This window comes from Prunus dulcis, chromosome 2, assembly GCF_902201215.1.
Source record: "Prunus dulcis chromosome 2, ALMONDv2, whole genome shotgun sequence".
Taxonomy (NCBI): Eukaryota; Viridiplantae; Streptophyta; class Magnoliopsida; order Rosales; family Rosaceae; genus Prunus; species Prunus dulcis.
The window spans coordinates 16,053,968-16,074,236 of NC_047651.1; the positions used below are offsets into that span (position 1 = coordinate 16,053,968).

General features: G+C 36.6%; 3 protein-coding genes across 4 annotated transcripts; 1 reads left to right on the forward strand and 2 right to left on the reverse strand.

The window, feature by feature from the left end:
• The first annotated feature begins 3,269 nt into the window (after positions 1-3,269).
• LOC117619783 (4-hydroxy-tetrahydrodipicolinate synthase, chloroplastic) lies at positions 3,270-5,828 on the forward strand. Its single transcript, XM_034349819.1, has 3 exons — positions 3,270-3,756; positions 4,019-4,102; positions 4,640-5,828. Exons 1-3 carry the CDS (start codon positions 3,671-3,673, stop codon positions 5,565-5,567), a joined length of 1,098 nt encoding a protein of 365 aa, XP_034205710.1. The 5' UTR covers positions 3,270-3,670; the 3' UTR covers positions 5,568-5,828.
• A 1,498-nt stretch (positions 5,829-7,326) lies between these two features.
• On the reverse strand, positions 7,327-8,459 carry LOC117617544 (protein LITTLE ZIPPER 1-like). The gene is made up of 2 exons (XM_034346964.1): positions 7,971-8,459; positions 7,327-7,812 (listed from the first exon to the last, which is right to left on the reverse strand). Exons 1-2 carry the CDS (start codon positions 8,078-8,080, stop codon positions 7,605-7,607), a joined length of 318 nt encoding a protein of 105 aa, XP_034202855.1. The 5' UTR covers positions 8,081-8,459; the 3' UTR covers positions 7,327-7,604.
• Positions 8,460-12,673: 4,214 nt separating this feature from the next.
• On the reverse strand, positions 12,674-18,845 carry LOC117617542 (rootletin). 2 transcript variants are annotated; one of them, XM_034346962.1, is made up of 13 exons: positions 18,441-18,845; positions 17,993-18,162; positions 17,809-17,912; positions 17,537-17,617; positions 16,690-16,793; positions 16,497-16,583; positions 16,217-16,419; positions 15,386-15,587; positions 15,241-15,291; positions 15,021-15,119; positions 14,857-14,916; positions 14,583-14,704; positions 12,674-14,162 (listed from the first exon to the last, which is right to left on the reverse strand). In XM_034346962.1, the coding sequence occupies exons 1-13, from the start codon at positions 18,654-18,656 to the stop codon at positions 12,998-13,000; spliced, it is 2,664 nt and encodes an 887-aa protein (XP_034202853.1). In that variant the 5' UTR covers positions 18,657-18,845; the 3' UTR covers positions 12,674-12,997. The 2 variants fall into 2 exon arrangements, with proteins under 2 accessions (XP_034202853.1, XP_034202852.1); XM_034346961.1 differs by having other exon boundaries at positions 14,583-14,707.
• Positions 18,846-20,269: the final 1,424 nt, after the last annotated feature.

A 20,269-nucleotide genomic window follows, 5' to 3' on the forward strand; every position in this document is an offset into this window, starting at 1 on the left:
TCAGCAATGAGGGCATTTTAGTAATCAATTTGGTTTCAATTCCAATTCATGGGAATTTAGTAAACTCCTACCCCAAATTTCATATGGTTTAATAAATAACTTCAATAAGAATCTGGATTTTAACTCTCCTCAATCCAACTCCTCCCCAATTCAATTCCTCATAATTCGATTATAGATTAGTAAACATGTCATTAAGTCATTGGCTCCACTTGTGGTCTCCGCAATCAGTTGACTTTGGTTGTCGGTTGTTTAGTGGCAAATCAGTATTTTCATTTTTTTAATCCTAAATAAATAAATTTAGTGGGTGTTTGGTATCCTATTAGAGTATGGAACTCAAAATTTTGGATTTTTCTTAAAAATAAGGTGTTCTAAAATTCATTTCTTAAGATTCAAAAACTTGTTAGGTATCTAACTTGAAAACTATTTCTAAATCTTAAAAGTTTGAAGACTCGTTTGGTTGAATTCTTGAAAACGATTTTTTTTTTCAATTCATGAAACTGTTCCTACTCTTCTTATATAGATTTTGCTTTCTTGATCATTAAGCACACAAAACAAATAAAAAAAATTGAATCATTGTGTTGGGGTTGCATGAAATTGGTCATATATCAAAGTAGCATTTTTTAAACATAAATCATTATAATTTCGTTCACATTTTATTTTTTGCTAATCTCATATTATATTTACATCCAAGAAATACTATGGTTATTGATAAACACCAACTAAATTAACTTTATTTCTATAAACAACAAGCGAAGTCGAGATATTACATGAAGAAATCAACAAAATGCAAAATTGAAACTAGTTGAGTCAAGGCAACTAGTGTACAATTTGGCTTATGTGAAGAGAACGAAGCGCAAAGCAAAGAAGGGGAGAAGGAGATGAAAATTATTGCGATGATTAATACTATTACTTGCATGTCGTTTTATTTATTTATTGATCGATCAGGACATATCTTATTGACTTTTAAGAAGTAGAGTAGTCAATTACGTGACTTAATGTACAAGGAAAAAAGATAAGAAATGAAAGATGTGATCATATTAACCTCTCACCTCACCCCATTTCATAAGGTGGGCTGACTTATTAACTAATCTGTAATGCTTAAAAGATGAGAAAGTCATAAGAAAAATCTAAAATACTTAGGGAGAGAGGGTCGAAGAGAGAGAACGAAGAGAGAGAGAGAGGGACAAAGTGAGAGATGGAGAGAGAGGGATGGAGCAAATTGTTTTTGTAAAAACAGACTTTTTTTTAATCAAATTTTGTGGTGTTTTTTTGTAGTGATTTTTGGATTTTGGTACTTAAAATGCCTCCCAATCAAAATATTTGGCAGAAATATTTTCTTTTCATTTCCTGATAAGAAATTATGGCAACTAGGCCGCGGTGAAAGGGGGCGCGCGCTTTCATTGCTTTTAATGCAAAAAAGCTTGCATGCGAATGAACGATAGTGGCTCGAGTTCAAGGAATTCCCACACAAAAATACAAATGCTTGAAAGGTGAGTGGGTGCCTTTAAACCAAAAAAATGGCTCATCTTTGGGGGATGCTCCAGAAAAAATACAAATAACTATAAAAAAAAATCTAAAGTAAACTACCTAAAAAGAGCCTAATCATATGATTAGCAGCAAGTGCCAAAGTGACCCACATGCCACGCCACGTTTGATTTTGCAATTGCAATGCCCATGTAAGCAAAGTAGGAGACAAAAGGGCCAGCAAATCACATGGAATGACTTGACATTGCAGGGTCATCCTTTGACCAATAATTTCACTCTTATTAAATGTGTTCAAGTTTTTCTTTTATCACTGCCTTTTCCCATAACATGTTTCTATTATGCATGATATGACCGGATTCTCTGGCCCAAAACAACAAAATAAAAAGAAAAGGAAAAATAATTGAATAAAAGTTTGGCTTCCTATCATGCTTTTTTAGGGTACTTCATTCTGGTATAATTATGTAAATAGTTGTTTTTCTAAAGTGGAATATGTAGATGGCTATTTTGTGAAGAAACAAAACTCAAATAATTTATTTTATCAAAACATTTAAGTTTTTTAAAACCTTTTTTTTTTTTAATTAAGAAGGGCGATAGTATATTAAACTCACACACATTATACAAATGTATACTCAAAACATTAATGGTGTGTTTACTAATCAGGAATTGAATACAAAATTAGGAATTGAATTCCTGATTTTGGAGGAATTCAATTCTTGAGTGGGAGGTGATATTCTAATTATTGAAGAACTAACCCATTAGGAATTCATCTTTTTTTATCCATTATATCTTCACACAATTTTTAAAATTTCAAATTTGCAATATACTTTAACCCAATAATGAAAACATTTTAGTAATTAGAACCACTCACACCCTAATTCCATATAGTTTACTAAACAACTTCAATATGAATTTGGAATCTAACTGTCCTCAATCAATATGGTTTAGTAAACACCTTCAATAAAAATCCGGAATCTAATTAGCATGTTTACTAATCCGTAATTGGATTAGGATGAATTGAATTGAAGATGAATTGAATTGAGGAGTTAGATTGAGGAGAATTAGATTCCAGATTTCTAATAAAGTTGTTTACTAAACCATATGGATTGAGAAGAGTTAGATTCCAAATTCATATTGAAGTTGTTTACTAAACGATATGGAATTTGAGTATGAGTGGTTTTAATTACTAAAATGTCCTCGTTATTTGGTTAAAATATATGACAAATTGAAATTTTAAAAATTGTTTGAGGATATAATGGGTAAAAAAGATGAATTCCTTATGGGTTAATTCTTCAGGAATTAGAATTTTACCTCTCACTCAAGAATTGAATTTCTCCAAAATCAGGAATTCAATAGGAATTTTGTATGGGCCCCACTTATTTTTCAATTCTTTAATTTGAAATAAATACAGAAATCCTCCATAGGTGGAATTCAATTCATGATTAGTAAACACACAATTCCTCCTAATTCAATTGCAAATTAGTAAACATATCATTATGGCACAAATATCTGAACTAAATTTAGATCCCAACCACTGAACTTTTATCCAATGGTAGTTAGCCATCAACATCTTTGGTCCATAGTAGCCAAGACATCTATCACACATACTTTATTTCATAATTGACCAAAAAAAACTTTATTTCATTTAAAAAAAAGTTATTTTCTTAACCAAAAACAATATTTCCAACCTGTAAATTGACTAATAATAGTACAAAGAGACATCAAAGTGGACCAAATCTAGCTTACTCCAAAAGAAAAACTAAAATGTCATAAAAAGAATCTCCAAAATAATAAAAACTCAGGAAAAACAAATCCACACGTGTCAGCATCCGAGTCAGCCATAGACACTCGCCGCCACTGTACAAAACCCTAATAAACAACGCACACACAGAACAGATATACACTCTCGCTCGCAGCCTCCGTCGTCCGCTTATTGACCCGTACCCGGATTACATGGCCCGCCAATCCAATCGGAGCTCCGACAATCTCTGCATTTCTCTTCCCCGAACTCCTTCCACCATGATTCTCATGACTATTTCCATTTCCACTAACGCCACCAGCATTCACTGAAATTTCAACTCTGCCACTGCTTCCATTTCTCCTTCAAGCTTCAGGCTTTCGAATTCACTCTCTATTTCGGGTCGGGTCCCTGTAAGAATCGCAATCGGGTTCGCGCTGTGTCTTGGTAATGGCTACGCTCCAGAGCTGTAGTGTGTGCTTGAGAGAGTCTGCTCTCCAGCTTCCGCGTCACCATCTTACCGATAACTACAGGAGGTTTATCTCATTCTCTTATATTATATTATATTATTTTGTATTTAATTAATTAAAATTTAAATTCACTCATATTTGTCTTTTAATTTTGTTCTCCATTAGAGATTTGTATTTTAATTATTAAATTAGACTACACTTTAATTAATTAAATCTGTATGCTAAAGAAAAACAGAATACAAAATTCATCAACTGATTAATTAGTTTATCAATTTCATTGTTTTGTTGTTTTATTTATTTATTTAATTTTTGTATTGATTCGAAGCAGTAGGACTGCAAAATGGAAGTGTCCGCGAGCAGCTGTAATCCCCAATTTTCATCTTCCAATGCGTAGTTTTGAAGTGAAAAACAGGTAATTTGTATGTATAATTATGTGGGGTGATGAATTTCATATTGAATTTGGTTCTAAGATGTTTGGTGGCTTCATTTTTTCTTAGCTTGTTTAGGATTAGAAGATCAAAATGCGTGCACAGTTGAACATATATAGATTACGTGAGAATAGATCATTGCTTCTCTGTATTTTTGGTTTTCCAGTAAAATCTCATGTTTCGGTTCTTTAGTAGTGGGATATGCCTTTAGACTCCGGAACAACATGAACATCATTCATATTGCTAGGTCCCTGCAATCCAGATGACTACCTGAATCTAGGCGAAATATCTTGAACAACTATTTTAATGTTGTGTCAAGCTATATATGTTTATCCACTATTAGAGATGGTTATTTAGTGTTGTTATGTTGCTTCTGTACTGTGGCTGATAAGAAAGCATGTGCTTTGGAAAACTACTGTGTATGCATGAAGTGCTACATGTGTATGTGAAAGCTTGTTAGAAGTGTAAATGCTCCATTTGAGCAAATTGTTCTTTATGCTAAGCATGCTCTATGTTTTCAGGACATCAGTGGACGATATAAAGTCACTTAGATTGATAACAGCAATCAAAACCCCATATCTACCAGACGGCAGATTTGACCTTGAAGCATATGATGCTTTGGTTAATATGCAGATTGAAAATGGAGCCGAAGGTGTGATTGTTGGTGGCACAACTGGTGAAGGCCAATTGATGAGCTGGGATGAACACATAATGCTCATTGGCCACACAATCAACTGTTATGGAGGATCAATTAAGGTAATAGGGAACACTGGAAGCAATTCTACTAGAGAAGCAATTCATGCTACTGAACAGGGTTTTGCTGTTGGAATGCATGCTGCCCTTCACATCAATCCTTATTATGGAAAAACCTCCTTGGAGGGATTGGTTTCGCACCTTGATAGTGTCATGTCAATGGGACCCACTATTGTATACAATGTGCCATCACGAACTGGCCAAGATATCCCCCCACGTGTGATTCACAGATTGGCTCAGAGCTCTAACTTCGCAGGTATCAAGGAGTGTGTTGGAAATGATCGTGTTGATCAGTATACCGACAAGGGAATTGTGGTTTGGAGTGGGAATGATGATGAGTGCCATGATTCTAGGTGGAACCATGGAGCTACTGGAGTTATATCTGTTACTAGTAATCTGGTTCCAGGTTTAATGCGAGAATTGATGTTTGGGGGGAAGAACCCTTCTCATAATGCAAAGATAATGCCTCTGGTTGAGTGGCTTTTCCAAGAGCCAAACCCCATTGGCTTAAACACAGCACTTGCCCAACTTGGTGTTGTGAGGCCGGTCTTCAGGCTGCCATATGTACCTCTTCCTCTTGCAAAGAGGGTAGAATTTGTGAATTTGGTTAAGCAAATTGGGCGGGAGAATTTTGTCGGAGAAAAGGATGTGAAAGTTCTCGATGACGATGATTTCGTCTTAGTGAGTCGGTATTAGATAGTTTTCATGTTTAGGACTTCTGTCTTTTGGTTGTCTGAGTTACTTCCTTTAGAATTCATAAATGCTGTTTTAATTTACATATATTGATGTTTTCGGGATGCTATTTTCTGTAGTGGTTGTGTGTCTCAATAACTTCAGCATGTTTGAATGTGATTATCAAAAAGTGTTGTTTCTTGTTTATCACATCTACCCTTGGCTGGAGCAGTTGCATTGCTTGCTGAACCTGTGATTATATGAAGTTAAAGCTGTTACTTTGTCCTTCACATGCCAGTAACCCTATTTTGAGGCTCTCAGATTCACATGATTGTTGTTTTTAACTTTTGTTGACCTGAAAGTGTGAAGCTTCGAGAAATCTCTCATCTTTCAATCCTCTAATAATGCTTGTAGATGAAATTTGAAATGTCTATCTTACCCTCTGCTTCATGAAAGGAAGTCTCAGTGAAGATAATCAAAGGTGAGGACCAACAACAGCAGCAGCTATTTAATAAACTATATCATTTAGCAAAATAGGTAAACCATAAGCAAACAAAGCCCATCAGACCTTGGGCTTCGTTGGGCTCCTACTATCATCATAGACTCAGGTGACGTGGCAGCCCAGCCCACTTGAGCCGAAATGGCGGGAACGAAAGGTTAGCCATCTCATATGAGAGTTCAGTTCGTTAACAGATTTCATGATCATCCAAATTTGACGAAGTGAAAACCTGAATTTAGAAAATTAAACTAGTGAATATCTGCAAACCCTTTTTCTTTGTTAAATTGTCCGTTTTTAACTTGTTATTTTGTATTTTTAATCAGTTCAATGCCTCAGCCCCTCACATGGCTTTAGATTCATTGTTCATCAAAACATCTTCCTTCCTTGGCTTAACCGACTTACCCGTTTATGATCAGATTCGCAAGGTTTCATCCTGATCTGAGTTCTGACGAATATGAACTAGTTTTCTGTTTTCTGCTCCCTTCGATTTATTTCAGGAGAAGAGGCCTCCCCTGCCTACACATAATTCTGACTTAGCTTTGAATACAAATAATGGGTTTCCTCAATTTTCTTCCAGTGGTTGGTTGTAGCATTTTGCATCACTAAGAAGTAAGATTAGAAGCATGATCATGTGAGGGGTGTTAAGAACATTCCAAAGTCTGCGCATAGCTTGATAGAGGTACATGATAAATCACACACCCTTCAAATATCAGAAGAGATTTATATAAAGTATTAAATGAAATATACTTGTCCCCAAAATTGGACGGCTATCTGCCAAGCATTGTTTAAGATATATGTACATTTATGCACATGAGGATGATTTTCTTTATCTATTTATTTATTAAAATTTTTTGTTTTTTGGGGGACCTGAGACTCTTAACAAATTTGGGGGGGTCACCTGGGTTTTGAGGAGACAGACAGAGACATGCATCACAGAATCTCAATCTGAAAGACTTCTTAACCTTTACATTACATGTACACACCCTCACAGTAAACACTGTCCCTGAGAGGACACATTTGGGTAATATCTTCTTTTGCCACACACACACATGACTAAAACTTGAGTAAAACTTGCATGTAACATGTTTTACACATTTTTTTCTATATTTATCTCGTCACGTGACGAGAGTGACAAAGAGAAAGATGTATGAAACTTGGGATATGCAAGTTTTTTGCTCTCTCACACAGGCAACAAAAAAAAAAAAAAAAAGAAAAAAAAAAAGGAAAGTGAAGTTACAGAAGAATATGTAAAAGGATTGCACCTACTAATCTACATGACACACATAAAAGGTAAATCATCCATAATTAACCAAAATTAGCCCACAAACTAAGTGAGGTGGGGGGGGGAAGATGAGACATTAGAATTTAGAACTTCCCCAACAAGGAGATGAAAAAACAAATCAAGGCTAAGAGGGGCCCCTAGTAGAACTACTCCTTGTTAACTTTTTTTTTCTAATAATAATTTTATGAAAATTGCAAAGCATTAAATTAAATATATGTTTACATTAGGGTAACGAGGTTTCGGTTTCATGGTGCTGCTGCATGCATATATTGGTACTGTTTCATTTGTTGGGAGAGAGCTGCTTCTGTTGGAGCTGTGAAAACAAGGCTTGGTTCTCTTGGACAAGAAGAAGTGCTTTTCTCCTCAGCTTCTTGTTCTCTTCTATAATGCTCTGATTCTCCATGTATAGCTTCAGGTTCTTGATTTCCATCTCTACCTTTGCCCCTCCTATCTCTGCCCCTTTTGGTTCTTTTGCTGTTTTCCTCTTCCTGTTAGCTTACATATAACAAATCTCTTAGATAAAAAGTAAAAAACCGAAGAAGACAAACAGAGAGATAGATAGATAGATAGATAGATTGATTGATTGATTGATAGATATATAGATAAATGGAGGGAGAGAGATATATAGACTGTGAAGGAACAAGACCTGTTGATTAAGCGGTGAACTCGAAAGTTATGTTGGTTTGATGGCCTTCGAAGGCGAAAAGCAGAGTATTGAGGACTGCATGGAGTCATTTCTGAGGAGTTCATACACATTGTTTTCCTCTACAATTCAGTTGCTGCTTTTCTCTGAGAGAGAGAGAGAGAGACAGAGAGAGAGAGAGAGAGAGACTTAAATGTGTGTAAATCTGGAGAAGAGAAAGCTAACAAAAATGTGGGTTGTGAAAAATGTTCTTGGACTTTAAATAGCAGAGGTCACTTGGCAGAACCCAGGAGAAAAAGGTGAGCCACATAACAATTGTTTTGTGTTTGTATCTGTCTCCCTTGGTGAGAGAGAGAGAGAGAGAGAGAGAGAGAGAGAGAGAGAGAGGGCTTTTCATAGCAATGATGGCGCAAAGGGTCATCATTACAAAGGCCAGTAGGGGATGAAATTAATTGCAGAGGAGAAGACGCTAGAAAAATAAATAAATATTAGAGGGTTCCCTTATTCCTTTTGGCATCTTTTCCACATATAACTTAACGAACGCGTCAAAAACACAGAAGGAAAATTGTTCCCATAAATGTCAAACTGTTATTTGTACACACAAGGAAAATTGTTCCCATATGTCTCAAACTGTTATTTGTCGGTAACAAGAAAATGCTATGATTAATTTCCTATAACATACAGTACCCCCTAACTCCTAAGGAGGATTGAGTGTTGAGAGGGGGCAGTCGCACTTGGGTTTTGCTGCGGCACATGGAAAGTGACTGAATATCCCAACCTGGTAGAGCCACTTTGTTGAATTTTAGAACTTCCCCCCTTTGAGTTTCATTTCAATTAATAGGGTTGGGTTTCTTTTCTGCAGAGCCCTCAATGTGGAAAATGACTTATTTCCATGATCATGTGCTGCAATCAATCAACCAAATCATTACTGTAGAAATCAAGTTTGAATACTCAGAAAACATTTGGATGCATATTTCCTAAAGCTAAACAGATTTTGTTTTAAATATATTAATTAATTAGTTAATAAACAATTACTTTAATTAAGTCAATGACTAATGGGGTGTGAGGATTATATGAATGGGGTTGATTCTGAAATTCCACGTGAAATTATGGCAGATAATTAGCTGGAGAAGATATATGGAGGCAAAATGGGGCATATTGTCAAAAAGTGGGTGTTTGTTTTTGAACTTTTAGTTAGTTCTTATCTTAAGCAATCTGTTTTTATAAGGCTCGTGTTTGAAAAGTAGACGCAAACCCTTTGGAACCCTCTTTTGCTTTTACATGAGAAAACGTTACGTGTAAACTCAGAACTTATAGATGTAATCATTTCCTCTAAGCACAATTTAAAAATGCTTACCAACCAAGAACATTCTTTATACTTGTTAGCGTTGGCTGAGGTACCATATTAATTTACTAGATGTACGGTTCTTTTTCTTGAAGGATAAGTACGAATAGTTGAAATTAACAATTCAATAGTGTAAATATTTCGTTAGATAGTTGTAACAAGACTCCCAATATGAATAGATATATGTTATGATTATTCAAGTTGGTTAGAGCGGATGTGCTCTCCACTTCTCATTTTGCACTTGAGTTCGAATCCTCCTCCTTATAATTTAGATTAATTATTATTTGTATAAAAAAATCATATGTGTTATGATTTATTTTGATTAGGTTAGTTTGTCTAAACTTGTGAAGGAAAAAGGTTCACGTGTAATGTCACGTGCAATTCACGTGGGCATTTTGGGGTAGGGCCTTGCGAGAAGCCAAGGGAAATGAGTAGTTTATTGGAAGGGATGCTAAGTATGGAGGATGAAGAGGGAGTAGTCAATGTTGTTAGGTCCTCTCCTTTTGTCTCTTTTCTTGGTGTAATTGAGTGCCAAAGCCATACTCATTTATTTGGAAAATGAACCCCATTTTGGCTTCATCTTCTTCTTCACCATCATCATCGCCACCATCTCTTTCTCTCTCTCACCCATTGCCATTGGATGGTAATATCATCATTATGATGGTAGTGGCAATCGTATTTTGTCCAAATTCAGCTCAGCCACTTCACATGGTCCCTTAACTCTAGCTGGTTGGACACTTAACTTGCCAGCCCCATAATACAATTGGGGACCAAATTTTCACATTTTTGTCACAAGCCTTATGATTTGCTACCTACAAGGAGCTAAATAGGTTCGGTGGATAAAATGAAATGCTTTTCTTTTCTTTTCGCAAAAATATTAAGGATAGATGATGTCATTACATATTCTTCATGTTACGCTAACTCACAACATAAGATATTGTTGACTTTTGCTTTTGTCAAAATGTGTGGTTCATATTCATAATATGTGTCAATATAAACATTTATTTGACAATATAAGTCTAGCAATAGAACATTATCGTAAAACACCTAAAATAAACCGCCGACCAGAAAAAAGATGGTGTACTATATGATGACATACTTAGTGTAGTAGGTGGTATACACTGTGATTATAGGCATGTATTAGAGTCCCTCATCATGCCCTTTTGGACATGGGATGGATGTTTGGCTGTTTGATAATTAGGGCTACGACCAGAGCAGGCTTCACTCATTTCTTGTGATACTATCTCCTCAGTACTTATATACTACCCATGAGGGAGATGAAGGAAGTCAACAAACAAATGAAGCTCCTACCATTTTCAAAAATGATCTCATTGCTTTCACTTTGGTTTTTTGCTTACAACTTTCGAATCTTTTCTTGTTTTCTATACAACTGTTTTTGGGAGAAGAACATGATATATACATGTAAAGTGTGTGTGATAAGCCGATGGCCTCATGACTTAATAATAAGAGTATTTGCCTATATATAATCTCAGATTCGAACCCTAATAGCACATCTCCCCTTTCATTTTCAAACTTTAACACACACAAAAATTGTGTGTGTGATAACAAATATAAATGCTCCCCTACAATTTTCGTATTTCAATTCATCACCTTCAATAAATATATACTTTTGCTACACATGGCTCCACTACTGAGAATAGTTTAGGGCACTTAGTAATTAACGAAGGTCACAATAGAAAAGGGGTACCTACTTCTTATGGAGGATACTACAAACCCAACTCTCTTCTCAAATTTATATTTCCCTTTTTTCTCAATTCTCTCATTCATAACAAGTGGATCCTCTATGGGCCTTCCAATAATCCTTTATGTGATCAAGAGTAGAGGAAAAACGAAGTTAGAACAAAAAGTTGGGTTTTAAAACATTTTTTCTTACTCCTTTAGATTCAAAGTCATGGGAATTCTAATCGAATTTGTGTTTTCTTTTGAACTTATTGTAATTTTAAGGATTAATCGTTTTATTAGTCGTTGAACTTAAACTCGATTTGCATTTGAGTCCTTCAATTTCCAAAATCATTCCCGTGGTCCTTCAACTTCAGTTTTGTTCGGACAAATGGTCATACTGTCAATTTTGTTAACTTTTCTGTTAAATGCAGGGGCAAAATGATATTTTTGTATTAAATTGATTAAAATATGAATAAAAAATTAAAATAAACTCTCTTTCTCCCCCTCTATCCCGATTTCTACTCCCCCCGAACTTTAAAAAAAAAAAAAGGTTGGTTTTTTATTTTATTGTTATTTTAAAGATATAATTTTTTATTCATTTTTTTGATTTTAATATAAAAATATTATTTTGCTCCTGCATTTAATAGAAAATTTTAACAAAATTGACGGTATGACCATTTGTCATGACGAAAGTGAAGTTAAAGAACCACGGGAACGATTTTGGAAATTGAAGAACTCAAATGCAAATCAAGTCTAAATTCAGAAATTAATAAAATAATTAAACTTAATTTTAATTCAGTGTAATGTAATTTCACATGAACCTTTTCCTTATCATGACTGCTCATGCACCTTTCACCATCAACCAATGGTGGTCCACATCACCATCACCAACACCAATTATCCATCCATCTGCCACTCAATTTGCCTACTGCCATCGATTGCCCTTAAGATTGGCACGCATCCTCATCCTAATAATTTTTGTTATTTTCTTTCCTTCTTTCTTTCTTTATTATTATTATTTATAAGTTACGTATTTGGAAGGGCTTCTAAACATGGACTTTCTCATTACAATTTACCTCAGTTCATAAGAAAGATGCCACGACACAGACACGATGCTTTCTTTTCTAAAGGCAAGAAGGAAGAGCGTTCGAGTGTTGGAACGAATTAAGTATATTGATTGCTGCCTTGACAATTTTGACTTCCTAAATTATCCACTTGGTTGACAAAACTCACTGCTTCTGACTTGTAAGCCAAAAGTGCTCATTACTTTGAGATCATAATCCAACAACTAAAATTTGACTTTCTAAATGACATGGTATGCCTTTGCTTTGGAGAAAAAAGGATTCTTAGACCATGAACTCTTCTCCTCCCGGAGAAAAACTTACACGTAATGGGTGTATCTTTCATGTGCTAAAGGGTTGACACATGTTACATGTTTCCCCAGTATGATCGAGTCTCCAATGCACATTTTCACCAGGGCAGACGCATTTGCAAAGATAGAATGTCACCAGTGCTCAAACTTTCGACCGTAGATGGGGGAAGGGGACTCTTAAGCCTCAATGAACATCAAGTCCCAATTATAAGAATGACAAGGAGAGAAGGGGGGGGTGGGCGGGTGTAGGGGTAGGATGGGAGAGTGGAGCAACATGTACTTAAAAAATTAATACTAAGACAAATCTACTCTTCAAAATTTTCAAAATACCATACCTTACTCAGATCCCATTTTTGAGGTGGCAAATTTAGGCATGCCAAGTTACTACCTAGGTTCAACATCCTAGATCATCACCCCATGGCATTTGATCATTGCCTGCCCTCGCCAGTCAAAAACAAAACAAAAAATTTAATTCCTTGGTGAAAAGGGTATAGAAAAAGCTAAATATATACACCATAACTGTCAACTGCAAGGAGACGCGAAATCCAGACATGTCTTGCGTATTTACAGGTCCATTCGTGTCCAAACCAGATAAGTATTAGAGTAGTTAGTGCATTCCTTACATGCCTATTATCCAAGAGAATCTTCTGTATCTTGTTCATCTTCATCCATTGCATCACCCAATTTTTTATCTTCGGCAACCTGATCACTACCCTCAGTCTCTGAATCCGAAATTGATCCACCTTCAGCATCAGTTCTGTTATCTTCTTCATTGTTCGAACAACTCTCAGTATCTGAGTCGGATGGAGTACCCTCTTTTTCTCTCCCGTGATCATCACTATCATCCACAGTTCCACCGAACTGCCCTTTTAAGTCTGGAGCAACAATACCAATCATTTCACTCAGTGCTTGACGTTCGCGATTCTGTCTTCTGGCAGCAGCATCAGAAGAGGGATTACTTTGGCTCTCAGCCACCTGATCAGTGGAGTCGTGTGGCCCGGCAGCACCTTCCTCATTGTTGTCTCTACTTCTTTGAGATTCATTATCTCCACGGAGAGAAGGGGCTGTGCTGCAAGCCCAGCTACCAATAACTTCAGAAGCTATAAGGTCTGCTGTCCTGATTGCGCCACAGCCTTCCGTATCTCCCATATCTTTTAGAGTTTCACGGGGGCTATTTGATTGAGAGTGACGCTCCTGACAAATCATTGGTACCTGCTCATCGTTCTCTTGTATGTTGGCTTCATCATCAAGTTGCATCGTATCCCCATCAAAAGTGACAATCTTATTCAGATCAATATTCTGCTCGCCGTTGATTCCAGGGCTTTCAGTTTCAGGAACTTGCTCAGTCTCAATGCCATCTCCCTCCATAATTGGTGCTGTGCCAACACCATCAATCTCAGAACCAAAGCCACCCTTGACCCCATGGTCTGCACTTGTAAATTCTACCTCTTCGGTATGTTGACCTTCTTGGCTTCTGATATCACAGTCATGCTTCTCTGTAACACTAACTTCATCACTAGAAGTTACAACTTGATTTCTGTCAGACCTCTGCAGTGTTGTAGCTGACCCTGCTTTACCAGTAATGTTATTATGATATCTGATTGCTTCATTTCCTCTGCCTTCAGTTCCACTTATATCACCAACAGTCACATTGAGGTCAATATCAACTGATGTGTTATCATAATTTTCCTCATCTTCCAGCGTCCTCTGCATTGATTTCAACTGTTCCTGCTGTTTAGCAAAAAGTACAGAAATCTCCTCGGTTGTGGAATAAAATGCTCTTAGCTGTGTCTCCCTGCATAGAAACCATATGTTCACCGTTTAAGTAAATGACTCCTTGAAATGGTTCAAATCCAGCGTTAAAAGAAGAAAAAAAGAAAAAAGAAAAGGCATAGTGGCAAATTACACCCCCCACACCATCCTCCCCACCCCCAACCCCCCCCCCCCCAAAAAAAAAAAAACTCGATTGTTAAGAGTACAAAAATTTGTACAATCCAAAAACTTGGGGGGTCTGATCATGAATAATACACAAAAACACTTCAACGGAAAGAGTTTCACAAACTCAGCAATGACATAACAGGGAAATGAGGGATCGGAGAAACATAAAATAAATAAAGAATATAGCCACAAAATTGCAGATATGAGAAAAACAGTTTACTCAAGCCCTATGCAGCGGTAATAAAATTACATTATATAATCCTTCAGGAATCTTTACCTAAGCATAATTCTTTCTCTGGCAGCTTTAAGTCTCCGTCTCTCAAAATCAAGATCTCGCATAGCAGCATTTATCTCTAGTTCAAGGGCAGAAACTTTGGCCCATGCTTCTTCTCGAGCCGCCTGCTACCAACAGCAAAAAATACATCAGCTAAAGAAGTAACTATAAATACATACAATAAATTTCTTTCTGCTTCTACCTACAAGACAACATGGTTAGCACATTATACCATTTACAACACCGTAGAAGGCAAAATAAAAACTTGCATTTCTACCTTTTCACTCTCAAGCTCTTTCCGCAGTCCTCTCATCTCATGTTCAAGTTCTTCTACTCTCTGCCCAAATATCCAAAATGTGGTAAGGAACTTAGCTACAACAGCTATTTGCAAATGAAGATAAACTATAATGATATCTAAGTAGGCACAAAGGGGCATATTACTATTTTTCGACTTTCGGAGGTTGACTGCTCTTCAGAAAGTTGGGTTTCAAGCTGGCGAACTTTATAGTCAGAGATAACCAACTTTTGCCTAGTGTCTTCCTGCAGCACACAGGGGAGTCAAGATAAAGACCTCCCATGGTTCAAACAAAGTATTTAATTACACAACATGAAATATTTTATATATATATATATATATATATAAAGGTACTGCCAACATTACCAATTTGGTTCTCAAGGTTTCTACTAGTAAACATGTTTCTCTCTCTGATTCCTGAGACCACAAATGTCCATATATCATTCCTCAATACCACCAAAATATTATAAGCATCCACCTATGAAATAATGAACTGTAAAAGCATCCAGACCTGAAGCTTCTTAATTACTTCTTGTTGCTCTCTCTGTCGTCTCGTGGCAGCATCCGAAAATCGTTTTATTTCCTCTTCAGCCTCTAGTTGAGCTTTCTGCACTGCTGCTTTTAGATCTGCTGCAGCCTTTTCTCGTTCTTCTCTTCTCTGATTGCGCTCTTCATCCAGTTGTGCCTTGAGTTCAGCTATAGATGCTTTCTGACTACAAACAAGAAATAAGACTATCACAATATTTTGCACCACAAATAAAACTTGCTCTAGCTTTCTGACTAAGGTGGGAAGAGACAGGCAAGGCACCACTGTTCTAGACAAAACAAGCCATGCTAGCATCAGCATGCTCAAATGAAGTAAGATAAACAAGTAGTTAATGTGTAAATCAATATTACCAAAAAATAGCATAAGTCATCCCAGCTATAGCCATTTGTTACACTGCTTTCCATCTCTTCTAAATGGAAAAAAAAAAAAAAAAAAAAAAAAAGGTAAAAAGAAATAAAAATTATTGTAAATTTTATTTGAATGTATTGTTAATGCCGGGTTCCTGCAATGCTTTTACCAAACACCACAACTCTCTGATTCAAAAAAGTTGGCCACCCAAACAAAATGGTGTCCATGTTCTTCCCAGGCCATGGATCAGAAAATTTGGAACTCTAGATTTGTGCACGACATAAAATCGGGTATAACGAGAAGCAACTTGAACTCCTAGCCAGAAAAAAATGGGGCCAGCTATTCAAACAATATTGTGTTAATTTCTTATTGGTAATACTATAAGTTGACTCTATTGAGAAGAATAATTATATTAGAAAACACATGACCAAATAATATGTGATTTACCTATTCACTATTTCATTTGCTTCAGAACATGACTGCATAGCAGCACTGAGCCTTTCATTGAGGTCTTCGATAGCATGTTTTGTTTCTGCAGATATTCTACTGGCCTCTACCAGATCCTTCTGTTTAATCTCCAGAGTGTGATGCAACTCACTGAGTTGATCAAGGTAAGGCCTTGCAACTGATTCTTTCAATTCTTTCTTTTCCTGCAAATTGAACAACACCTGTCATCTATAAGCAGACTGTTGTGAGCGAGAGAGATCACAAGTCAACAGCAGCATACATTTTCATGACGCTCAACAGCCAGACGATTCTCATTGCGCAATGTATCAATTGTAACAACTTGAGTTTCTAATTGCTTCCTCAATTCCTGAATACGGGAGTTTTCAAAGTTAATTATATAGACTGTCCATGATCAATTAACAACAGTCCTATACGTCAGCAACCACTACTGTAATATCATCAAAATGAGATACCGTGTTTGACCGTTGAAGACTTCGAAAATCATCAAGAGATATAGGACCCTCCGGAGCACCAATGCCAATGCCTTTTAGTCTCTTCGTATCAGAAACAAAATCCTCTGTATTAAAAAGAGAAAAGACGTCAAAAAATAATGAAAACTATGTCACATACAAGAACAAGTAATATTAACTACTCCGCCAGAGCTACATCCACAGTCATGCTCATGCAGACCATTTGATCTACCTAGAAACACAAGAAATAGAATGAGGCACAGTATCCCTACATTCTCTAGTTTTCATTTTTTTTCTTCATTCATCTTATTTCTCCAATTCTCTTTCTAATTTTTTTTTCTCGTTTTGGAAATTTCAAGAAATGAAACCTTAAACCCCACAAGACACCTTTAAATGTTAGGCCGACAACAGTGTTATTTCACTGCCAACTCCAAAAAAAATTTATAGTTTCAGGTTCTCCAGAAGTTGATCACCTCTAGGGCTTAGCCATCAAATTTTTATCCTCACTAGTAGCATTTGACATAGCTTAAGTACTACAAATTTCTAATCGACAACGGAACATTTGTTTTGATCAAATCTCTACGAATCTATTATGACCTGAGTAAAATAGTTATGTACAGTGGCACTTCCCAATCAGAAGTGTCCACCGAAAGACTTGAATGCTTTCATGGTTGCCACAACCACAAGAAAGATGTGGTTTAGCCCCATTTCTGATTTTTAACAATTGTAGGAACACCACATGTACTCAGCATCTAATGTTGACTCCAATATGAGAGCAGCATGAGCACACACGAAGAAAACTATATAAAGTGGATTAACAACTACCATACTAACATTGTCATGAATATACCTGCTTTTCTTTTTGCAAATGCACCATCTGTACTGGTATTGGACACTAAAACTTCTCTGTATACGAATGCAAATGCAACATCTGTAATTATATGACAGATAAAAAAGGTCAATAACTTTCTGTAAACGAGACTATGGCTTATCACAAACTATAAATAAATATAAAATAAAATAAAATAAAGGAATCTCAACACAAACCCTTAGAATTAACACCTCTCAAATTATACTTTAAGAAGCCTACTTAATCTCAGCATCTCGATTATTAATAATTACCATGTTGAGGAGGTGCAGAAGGAGATATAATATCTCCATGGCGTACTTCAGCTTCAGGGCCACCTTTTGTCAACTTCTTCCAGTTGAGATATGTCCCATTTGTGCTGCAAAAGTCCCAATTCAATCAAATACGTGATAATTGGAATACGAAGCTGAAAAATCTCTAAGAAGAACAGTACACAACCTCATATCTTTCAAGAATACCGATGGATGCTTCGTGTCTCCATTAGCAGCCATCTTCCTGTATATCTTGCAATGTCTTGCACTAACCGCAGTGGATTCGATCTGGAAACGCACATCAGCCACGGTTCGGCCAATGTAATGCTCATCAGCAGTCAAAAGGATATTTATACCCTGGTTCGCAAATTTTTATTAATGCTTTTAAAAATTAGTACAAACTCACAACGAATGCATCAAAACAACATAAAACAAAGTAAAAATATAGCCTCAAGAACGTCAATTATTTGATAAGCAATACATAAAACTTAGAAAATTTGTACAAAGGTCGGATTTTGAGCCCCAGTACAAAACAGTTTCAACAAAAACAACAAAACCCACGTTCGTTGCAGTCAGTAAATACAGCACATGAATTGAACAGAGAAAGAGAATAACGTAATTTACGAGGTGGTTACCTGGCTGCGTTTACGGGCCTGGTCGGAAATGGCGGTGAGGACGCCCCAGACTCCAGGATCGTAATTCTGGAGAGGCTGGGAGGCGATCTTGGACGCCACGGAGGTCATGAACTGCCTGGTGCATTGGTTGGCTTGTGGAGGTGTAGTGCTCACAGCGCCATTGGGTTTTGTTGGAGTGGGATTTGAGGGCACATCGCTTTCGCCTACGGCAGACATTGAAGGACGGAGAAGGAAAGCAATTAGCAGAGGTCTTTTTTGAAACCCTAATTATCAACAATTTGGGGAAGAAAGTGACACTGGTTGGACACTGACTGGGACAGTGAGTTGGCAGTTGGGATTTGGGTCTTCTTATGATTGGCAATACTCAATTTCTCACTGTGGTGGGGGGGTGGGGGGTGGGGGGTGAGGGACATTAGGTTTGGGAAAATTGTTGGAGAAGCCGCAGTATAATGCACCATGTCAGCAGCATACTTGTCAAAGTAATATTAAACGCCAAAAAGATCATGTGTTGGGTATTTTAGTCTTTTCGATAAGATCATGGTAACGAAGATACAAAAGTGATAAAGATCATACGATCTCGAGATCATAATAACGAAGGAACGAAAGTGATAGACAACCTTGATTGTGATTCTCATTGTAGAATCTATTATCTATTACGGTGCATTTGGATTAGGGATGGTAAAAATTTATGCGAGGGCGGGTCTTCGTCGGGTCTCCGATTCTAATGGGGGGTGATTTCAAGGACAAACGGGTATCGGATACGAAGATCCTTGAACTTGAAAAATTCTCGACGGATATGGAGAGGGGTATTGGCGTTCCCATCCCCGAACCCGACCCGAAAAAATATATGTTTGTATTTAAATAAATAAATATTTATATATAATATTTATGTTTAACCTTAAGTTAACATCCCTTTCCTAATTCTTCCTAATCTTCTTTGAAATTTCATATTTATGTGATTTTGAATAGTTGAGTTGAACTTTATAGTTAATTTGGATGTGTTAAATGATAATTTAATATGAAACTTAATGTTAAAATGTATCATAAATATTTTTTTTGAGAAAAAAATAGGGGATTCGGGGCCGGTATAGGGGATAGTCCCCGAAGGCAGAGGCGGATCCACTAAGGCGCAAGGAGGTGCAGCTGCACCTTCTTTCGTCGAAAAAACCATTGTAGGTGCTTCAAACTGCCCCTTTGCTGAACTGGTGTACAGATTACCTTATTTTCATTTTCAACATTTAAGTAAATGTCTTTGTCCTTTTACTTTAATTTATTTTTATATTACTCCATTTACTTAAGTTTACAATGTAAATAAGGAAGTACCCCCATTTGGATTCAAATAAAAATACTAGAAAATCAAATTCCTACCAAATCAAAATATGAAAAATCGGTTTTAGTGCAAAATACGATTTAGGCTAAAAATGATGGCTTATTAAGTCAATATATACTTCATACTAAAATCCCATAAAATCAAGTTTTCTTATTTGATGTGTAAGGAATAAAAGCCGCCAAAAATTATATTGAGAAAATGATTATTCTGAAAAACCATTTTTCATACTTAATCAATTTTGCACCTCCGCTAAAAAATTTCTGAGTCCGCCACTGCCCGAAGGGAACATGGACGGGGATTCCCCGAAACTTATTAAATGGGGATGGGTTCGGGGACAGGGGAGGGGATGGAGAGCGGGGACAGGGATGATATTGTCATACCCAGCCCCTACCCGACCCGTTGCCATCCCTTGTTTGGATGAGAGAAATAAACTTGGGATTATGAGAAAACTCATAATTTCTAAATTGACATGAATCAATTCCCTTGTTTTGATTAAAAA

Excerpts from the sequence above, each read along its gene's own strand:
- LOC117619783 (XM_034349819.1), top strand. The coding sequence starts at position 3,671 with ATGGCTACGCTCCAGAGCTGTAGTGTGTGCTTGAGAGAGTCTGCTCTC. Across the intron at positions 3,757-4,018 it reads CTTACCGATAACTACAGGAG|TAGGACTGCAAAATGGAAGT; the intron begins GTTTATCTCATT and ends GATTCGAAGCAG. Across the intron at positions 4,103-4,639 it reads AGTTTTGAAGTGAAAAACAG|GACATCAGTGGACGATATAA; the intron begins GTAATTTGTATG and ends CTATGTTTTCAG.
- LOC117617542 (XM_034346961.1), bottom strand. The coding sequence starts at position 18,656 with ATGTCTGCCGTAGGCGAAAGCGATGTGCCCTCAAATCCCACTCCAACA. Across the intron at positions 15,588-16,216 it reads GCAAATGAAATAGTGAATAG|TCAGAAAGCATCTATAGCTG; the intron begins GTAAATCACATA and ends TCTTGTTTGTAG. Across the intron at positions 14,917-15,020 it reads CCTCCGAAAGTCGAAAAATA|AGAGTAGAAGAACTTGAACA; the intron begins GTAATATGCCCC and ends ATATTTGGGCAG.
- LOC117617544 (XM_034346964.1), bottom strand. The coding sequence starts at position 8,080 with ATGTGTATGAACTCCTCAGAAATGACTCCATGCAGTCCTCAATACTCT. Across the intron at positions 7,813-7,970 it reads GTTCACCGCTTAATCAACAG|GAAGAGGAAAACAGCAAAAG; the intron begins GTCTTGTTCCTT and ends GTAAGCTAACAG.